The sequence below is a fragment of the Vigna angularis genome, chromosome 11 (genome assembly GCF_016808095.1).
Source record: "Vigna angularis cultivar LongXiaoDou No.4 chromosome 11, ASM1680809v1, whole genome shotgun sequence".
In the NCBI taxonomy this organism is placed as follows: domain Eukaryota; kingdom Viridiplantae; phylum Streptophyta; class Magnoliopsida; order Fabales; family Fabaceae; genus Vigna; species Vigna angularis.
In genome coordinates this window covers 11,067,806-11,076,766 of record NC_068980.1, presented here as the reverse complement: position 1 = coordinate 11,076,766, position 8,961 = coordinate 11,067,806, and the positions used below count along the sequence as shown (strand labels likewise).

Sequence of the window (8,961 nt, the reverse complement as noted above, 5' to 3'; positions counted from 1 at the left end):
TTGTTTGAGATAAGCGACTGGACGTAGGATCTGAGTGATCTGAACCAGGATAAAATCACCTGTGCAATTTTTCTCTTTCCCTTACTCTGTCATTTATATTTAATTATCTGCTCAGTAAGAAAAAAACTAAGAGAAAAATAATAAAAAGGCAAAATAAAAGTATATAACCAATTCACCCCCCTCTTGGTTTGTTCCACGCTAATAATTCCGTTGCAGCGATTCTAACACATACTTATAAAAAAATTATGATTTAGAAAAAAACATTATTTGTATGTAGGAAAAAAAACATACAACATACCTTTAGAAAAAAAACAATAAAAAGAGAAAAAGAATGGTGTAGAGGTGACATACCTTTTTAGCTTTTAGTACTCTCCTCTTTCTTCTTTGATGATTGCCGTTGACAGAACCCTTATGGGTGAGAACTTTTTTTTTTCTATACTCTCTTTCTATTATTTCTGCATGCTTCTGTCTATTTTTTTTTTCCTCCCCTTTTTTCTATGACAAAGTGCGTATTTATATACACACATTATAATATTATGAAAATCTTGTCTTAATTATGAATTAATTAACAATAAAATAAAATAAAATAGGGAAAGAAATGGTCTTGGTTGCCAGAAAACAAATTAAATAATATTCAAAACATTGATTATCATTATTGTCAGAAAATCATATTTTCCTTATATTAATATACAATTTTAATTATTGTTTATAATTATTAGCATAATATTAATTCAAACTATTACCATATTAAACTAACATTTCAAAAAATAGTGTGTTTGGTATTAAAGTTATTATTTTATCCCTTTTTATCCACCATTAATTATTATTCTCTTATTTTTTTATTTTTATTGATTTACTTGTCCAGACGAGTGTTGACACTAAGGATAATATATAAAGATAATATATCTAACAATTTTAAAGTCGTATTATTCAAGGACTTAATTTTTTAAAAGTTTTCTCATTTTGATAAATTTGAAAAAAATTAATTGCACCAATTAAAAAAAATAACTGATAGTAAGACTTTATATAGAACAATGAACATATATACATTGCATATAACATTATGGTAGTTACTTCAAATAAAATATTGGAACGCATTGAAAAAAATGTAGAATAAATATATTGTGGATATCACTTCGATTACTTGTGTTCCTCCATGCTTATGGGATCCACAAGTAATGCAATAATGTCATCCTTCCACAGTTTCCCATCTGTGTATTTATCTTGGAAGTTTTCGTAGGTAAGTTCAGTTATGCGGGCCACATTAATAATACAATCTAGTACATGCTTCGGAATAAGGTCTAACTTGAGACACTCTTCATTTATAACCTTCCACAAATCTTCAATCTCTTTTTTAATGAATTTGTACGCATTTTCCTGTGAAATTCCATATTGGTTCATGCAACATTCAACTGCCGAAACCACGTGCATTCTTTGTTGTTCAAACTACAAATAATCAAAGCAAATTCAAAATACCAAGCACCATTAGATATGCCATACAATCTCCATGTCAATGGAGGTAAGCCAAAGCTAGTGGATGGTACGACAATGATAAAGATTTAATGAAGTATTGGTTCAAAATTAATAGCAAATGACTTATTATGAATTATAAAAAATTGTGATTAATTAAGTATAAATAAAGTTAACTAAATATAAATAAATTTAACCACTTTCACCATAATTAGTAATTTTATTTCAAATATTCATTAATTAACTTATTGCTCTCCATGTTTTTTTTCTGATAACAAATTCTAGTGAAAGACACTTTAGAAAAAGGAAATGATTTTTATAATTAAATAATATTACAATCAACTTTCTTAATTACACACAGGTTATAATTAATTCTGTTTAGATTTGAGTCAAAAGAAAATATATTGTACCTTATGTGACGATATGTCATTCTCAAGTCTACCAATAAGTGAAACAGATTTCAAGATTGGTGGATTACTCGAAATCCAATCTAACAATACGGTTTGGGATGAAGATGTTGATAGAAGAATAAATGATGTTATCATAAGAATATATGCAGAAGATATAACTCCATTATCCTTATATTGTTGATATGTTGGAATACAAATCTCTTGACTCCATTTTGCTTCAGTCAAGTAGGCGTGTGCCAAGTTACGAAACTGCAAGTAAAATAATTTGAATGTTAATTAGTTACTTTATAGGAAAATGATGCAAAACATTAATTAATCGACTAGTTAAAAACTATATGAATGAAAAACCTACAGCTTCTTTAACACATTGCACCACTGTATTCGAGTTTTTACTCTCTATCGTAGCCAACTTTACTTCATCACACACTTCTATAATTGCATTAAACACTACTCTCATGCTATCTGGGAGAGATTGAATGGAACTAATATCCCATCTGAAAATCATACGAACAATATGAATTAAAATTTGAAAACAATAAATTCTAGAGGCTGAAATAGTAGAATAAAAATAATCAATTTTTAAATCATTAAATTTATTATTATGATAATATGATATAAAATTGGTTGATCGTATAATTTTAGTTGAGACAAACCTCTGAATTGCGTGCGTGAGTAGTTCAAGTTCTTCTATTGTGCCATAGGCATCATAAGTATCATCTAGAAGAGAGATACACCCAATCAATTTGGCTTCCATCTTTCTTGCAATACTATATTCAGCTTCATAAGACATGGAAATTGGCCAAAAATAACACTCTACTGCCCTTTCTCTTGCGTAAGGGACCTTTGTTGCAAATTCTGACTTTTTCCACCATCTGCATACAGAAAAAACACAGCTGATATCATTATTGATAGTTGATTGGTGATATATTTTCTGGCCAAAAAACTTTTCTTAGTTCTTCATATGTTTTACTAAAACTTTTTATTCTAATTCTAAATGGTTATATATTTGCAATACTTACTTGGCGATGCTCTCGACTTCTATTTTGTGCAATCCCTGTACCATATTGAAATCTAGTTTTGAAAATGTAAGAAGAACTTTGCAATGGGAAGAATTTTCTTCATAGAAGGAAATGTAACACCTTGCCTCCAACCTAGGAACTCCCTTGTGAAAAGGTTTCCTTAAGCAATGACTTATTTGTGCAGCAAAGGATGAACTCAATTGATTAATCATGGAATTTAGATGAGTTTGTGTGAAATCAAGAACTTCATCTAATATATCTTCCCCATGAACCCTTAGTTGTGCAGCTTCAAACAAACTCCACAATCCTTGTACATCTTTGACAAGATTTTGGTCAAAGTCTCCTTGGTTGTTCTTGAATTTGTTAAATATATCTGTTAGAAGTCACCCACACATGAGTTATATGGGATTTTAATCAAGAATCTATCTATATAATATGATTCATGAATATTAGATTCCTTGGTAATAATATCATGGCAAAGTTCTACATACCTGACGAAATATGATACCCTCTTTGCCTAAGCAAACGAAATAGTAACGCCACATAGTGAAGACAACCTTCTTCTGTAATGACATTATCATTTGTATATGTGTTGTAGATTTGCTGTAATGCTTCATCAATTTCATGTTGAAAATGATAAGATATACCCAAACGTTGCAATGAATCAATGAAATTTAGTTTTTGTAAGATACTATTGCTTGAAGATAGAAACATCTTCTTCACTTCCTCTTTCTGCATTAGAAATTGTTGCTTCATATTATCATTGATTTCCTGCATTCAGTTGAAAAGAAAGAAGTTTTTGTAATGAAGATGTGATGGAAAGAGGAACTAAAAAAATGCACGTGTAAATAATTCTAAACCTGTACTAAGCTTACACAATAAAAAAAAACAATTAATGTAGGAGGATTTTCTATCTTTAAAGAAAAAGATGCTGCAGTTTGTTTGTGAAAAGAAGGTTCAAACTTTGCATTAAGACTCACCTAGTAATGGCTGAATCAAATATAATCTATTTGTGTACATATTTGTGAATGGAAAAATAAAGGAAAGTACCAGTGAATGTGAATGATACTGAAGGAAAGTATCTCCCCAAAAGCTTGGAGGAAAATTTGCACAAGGTCTCATGGTGATGTGAGGTGGTGCATGTTGAGTCGAAAGAAGAGTGGAAGGTGCAATAGACATGATATTTCCCCTTCAAAGTTTTCTTCTCCTGATTTATGAAAAGATGAATGGTTTGGTCCAAGGGTCTATATATATATATATATATATATATATATATATATATATATATATATATATATATATATATATATATATATCGAATTGATGAATTAATTTATAATTTTGTGGTTGGTGTTATTGAAATATGATAAGAATGGCGCTTGCGGATGACTCTAATCGAATGGAAGAATAATGACAAAGTTGGTGGTATGTTATTGTAAGATTGTCTAAGGACAATATTCTGATTGTTTGGTCCCATCACTAATTTTATGAAAGTGCAACTGCAAGTTAATAGAAACCCCTGTAACCACGTGCTTGGCTGCATTCCAATTCAAATACAAATGCTTCGTGTTTATGCTGTAATGAATGAGACGAGGATGACACATGTGTGGTACTCCTTTTTCTGCGAAACGTTTACTCCACTTTTTGTTTTGTGTGATCAATTGATGTATTGGAATGACCTATTTGAGTCAGAATTTTTCTCTTTAGGTCCAAAGTAATTCAACGATGAAAAAGTCACTTTACCTACATTAAACCTTTATTTATAAAATTTATAAGAATTTAACCAATTAATTTACCTCTTAATAGTTATTAATACAAACCTTAATCACTCATCAGTAATAGTCAGTGCTGCCTTGATTGCGCTTTAACTTTGCTTAACTCTTGTCAGGACTGAGCGATTACGAAGTTCTTTCATGCGCGTCGATCACTCGGTCCTTTCAAGCTAATACAACACCCGATTAGCCAGCTACAAACCTATAATAACAATTGGTAAACTCCACTTTATATAATAACAAATAACCCTACCTTCATAGATTAAGAACTATTGGTTCTGGCCGGCCTATCAATTCTGACGATCGATCATCTTGACAGTAAGTTCATTAATTGGTCAAGGTAGTCCATCCGTCCATCAATCTGACTTATTAACTATAATAAAAAATAATTAATAACTATTTTATATTACGGTTAAACTTTTTCTCAATACATAAATATAAAAGCAATGTTGTATTGAATAATTTTAGACAAAAATCAAGGATATACCTGAGATGTATTCGTACGTTGTCTCTCCATTGATGAAAATGTTGACTATGAGTGTAATTTTTTTAATAGACTCTGTTATTCAAATACCCTTTTGCTAAAATTGTTTAAATATACTTATACTATTTAATAGTTTTTCTTATTTATTATATAATATATCATTAGTGAAAGCATGGGATAGATAGATGTTCGAGATAGTGTTTGCCAAATTAATTTCGAGATGGATTGAAGATTGATTCGAAATGAAGTTTTGGTCCTAGTCTATGTAAGTTAGGATCAAATTTTATGAAATGGATCAAATTAATAACTTAGAGTAATTAATTTTTTAACTTATCACCTATTTTTTCATATTTCTTGACTGTGATATTAATATTTTTTTTCTTAAAATGAATATCAAAATAATCTTTCTCTTCCTGTTTTCTTGTCAATTGATATCAGAGTTACGACTTTTAATATTTAATAAGTTTTTCATATGCTTTTAATTGTGATGAGAGAGAAATGGATGAAGAGAAAATTAGTAATTAAAGGAAATCAAAGAGGATGACTTGAGAGAAAAAGAAAGATAATAAATGGAGAAGAGAGAAGAGGAATAAAAAAGAAAGATTTGAAAGCAAAAGAAATAAAAGATACGGAGGTGAGAGAATAAAAAGTAAATAAAATGAGCAACAAAGAGGGAGAAAAAAAACATAATAAATATCTTTTACGATTTTGCAAATATTTTTATTTTATCCATTCAACAATATATTAAGAGTTTTCATGCCAAGTCTCAACAACACATTATTTTGTATCACTCAGTCAATAATATTTGTAGGGGTTTTAGTTCTCAATTGTAATAAAATGACAATTTTTTATTCTCACATTATGTTTATAACGGAGAAAGTATATTCATAACATTCGAGAACAAAAGTCCTTGAAGAAGAAAGAGATGATATGATATCGAGGGTCAGTGTAAATTTAAATTTTCCTGTAATTTGTATCTTTTTTATTTTTAAATAAATATGAGAAATAATTATCCATATATTGGAAATTAAAGGTATAATGTATTAAAAATTACTCATTGAAAATTAATATGGAATTAAGATGCTCTTACCTAATTCATCGTTTAAAAATATGCACTTGTAATTTTAAGTTTCTTTTGTAACTTATATCTTTTCAAATAAATATGGAAAAAAGTTATCCATATAATGGAAATTAAAGGTAGAATATATTAAAAATTACATATTATTGAAAATTAATGTGGAATTAAGATGCTCTTGCCTAATTCATCATTTAAAAAGATTTAAGGTTTCTTTTTGTGTAAACTTTTTGGAACGTGAACGATAAGAACTCAAATGTGATATTTATCAAAGTAACCTGGGTGATTAATCTCACGAACTATCACTCACCTTCTATTTTTTTTTAGAATGTCAATATATTTTCTCGTCTAAATATCAAAATGGTCTCCCCTCCATATGTTTTCTCATCATCTACCCATTTTTAGCCAATACAGAACTTTTAACTTACCTTAAATATATGACATTAATGAGGGAAAACAATGACAACTTATTTGGGAATTGTTGTTGCATTTTCTTTTATACAACAAAAAATGTAGAATATGATGGTGTTTTTTCTTTCATTTTTGTTTGGTTTTTCTATTAGAAAGTGGGTTTTAAACTTAACTCAACCTCACAAAATTGGTTTGTAGGATGAGGTTTGCACTCACTTATAAAGTAAGAATTGACCTTATCTCTAGTCGAAGTGAGACTTCCAACACACCCCTTCACGCTGAGGTATAAATATCTCGTGCGAGATAGTAGGAATTGGGTGGTCCGATAACGGCCCGATAGCAGGTGGAATAGAAGAATAGAATGTCCACTTAGAAGTCGCTAGGATAGGTTCAAACCAGGCTCTGATACCATGTTAGTAGTGGACTTGTGGGTTATGGGCCCACCTAGTGTGTTACGAGAAAAGAAATGATGAAAATTGTGTATATTATTCCATCATATAAGGAGAGAGTACAATTGATATATATAACTGTATAAAACAATATAAAAATGGAATATAAATATAAAAACAGAATATAAATATATGAACATAAATGCACATATATGAACAAAAAATAAATTAAATCCAATATCCCCTCAAGCTGCAGCATATATATCCTTAATGCTTAGTTTAGACAACAAAGATTAAAATTGTGCTAGATGCAAAGCTTTAGTATGAATGTCTGCAAGTTGGACTGAAGTAGAAATAGGCAAGAGCTTAATTACACCAGCTTGAACTTTATCCCTTATGAGATGACAATCAATTTCAATATGTTTTGTCCTCTCATGCATGGCTGGATTTTGTGCAATTTGTATAGCAGATTGATTGTCATAAAACAGAGGAACTGGTTGTGGTAGAGATTGTTTCAAACCATGGAGCAAATACAAAAGCCATTGAATTTCACATGTTGTGGAAGCTAAGGCTCTATATTCTGCTTCGGTTGATGATCTAGATATAGTACCTTGCTTCTCAGATTTCCAACTGATTAAGGATGCACCATAGAACACATTAAACCCAATTACAGACCTTCTAGTGTCAGGGCAAGCAGCCCAATAAGAATCACTAAAAGCCTTGATAGCATGTTCTGTGTTTGAGGGAAAGAGTAATCCTTGTCCTGGATTGCTCTTGATATATCTCAAGATCCTTATTACTACTGCATAGTGATCTTCCAAAGGATTGGAAAGAAATTGACTGAGAGTACTAACAACAAAAGATAAGTTTGGTCTTGTGTTGGTTAGATATAATAACCTGTCAAGAAGTCTTCTATAGGCATGCACATTGGAATAGGGTTTCCCTTCTGTCTTGGAAAATTTTGTGCCTAGCTGTATGGGAGTAGAAACAGGTTGACATCCCAACAATCCTGCATCTTCTAGTAACTCTAAAGCATACTTCCTTTGTGACAAATTAATGCCCTGTTGAGATCTAGCAATTTCTAAGCCCAAAATATACTTGAGTTGGCCTAGGTCTTTAATCTTGAACTTTGCATTCAATAGAGCCTTCACATTTTGGATTTCCTGGATGTTATCACCTGCCAAGACTATATCATCTACATAAACAAGTAAGATGGTGATATGAGCAGAATCACTTTTGACAAAAGGTGAATAATCTAATTTTGATTGTATGTAACCCAAAGAAAGTAAAGTAGTTGTTAACTTGTAATTCCATTGTCTAGATGCCTACTTAAGTCCATATAAAGACTTCAACAACTTGCAAACTTGCCCTGATTTTTCTGTTTTGTAGCCAAAAGGAAGAGACATGTATACTTCTTCATCTAGATCCCCATGTAAAAAAAGCATTATTTACATCTAGTTGATGTAAATACCAATGCTTGGTGGCTGCTAAAGTCGTTACCAATCTTACTGTTGTGAGTTTGACAACAGGTGAAAAAAGTCTCAAAGTAATAAGCCTTCTTGTTGTGTGTAGCCTTTGGCTACTAACCTTGCCTTGTATCGTTCAATACTCCCATAAGCATGCCTCTTTATTTTGTATACCCACTTACATCTGATAGGTTGCTTTCCATAAGGTAGATCAGTCAAAGCCCAAGTTTTGGAATTTTCTAATGCTGCAATTTCTTGATCCATGGCATTTCTCCAACAACCATGTTTGATGGCTTGGTTATAGGTTTTAGGTTCACTAACTTGGGAAAGATTAAGGACATATGACTTATGAAGAGATGATAACGCATCATAAGAGAGATATGAAGAGATAGGATATAAGGTACCTATGGATGACTGAGTGGTAGAAGAAGTAGATAACATGTTACAATGATAGTCCTGCAGATA

At 30.7% G+C, this 8,961-nt stretch overlaps 2 protein-coding genes across 2 annotated transcripts; both read right to left on the bottom strand.

Moving 5' to 3' along the window:
• Positions 1-1,012: 1,012 nt before the first annotated feature.
• On the bottom strand, positions 1,013-4,114 carry LOC108319866 ((-)-germacrene D synthase). Its single transcript, XM_017551162.2, has 7 exons — positions 3,950-4,114; positions 3,391-3,670; positions 2,900-3,272; positions 2,534-2,752; positions 2,233-2,374; positions 1,881-2,129; positions 1,013-1,446 (listed from the first exon to the last, which is right to left on the bottom strand). Exons 1-7 carry the CDS (start codon positions 4,076-4,078, stop codon positions 1,141-1,143), a joined length of 1,698 nt encoding a protein of 565 aa, XP_017406651.2. The 5' UTR covers positions 4,079-4,114; the 3' UTR covers positions 1,013-1,140.
• A 3,209-nt stretch (positions 4,115-7,323) lies between these two features.
• On the bottom strand, positions 7,324-8,760 carry LOC108319867 (uncharacterized mitochondrial protein AtMg00810-like). Its single transcript, XM_017551164.2, has 3 exons — positions 8,679-8,760; positions 7,641-8,225; positions 7,324-7,523 (listed from the first exon to the last, which is right to left on the bottom strand). The coding sequence occupies exons 1-3, from the start codon at positions 8,758-8,760 to the stop codon at positions 7,324-7,326; spliced, it is 867 nt and encodes a 288-aa protein (XP_017406653.2).
• Between the last annotated feature and the right edge of the window lie 201 nt (positions 8,761-8,961).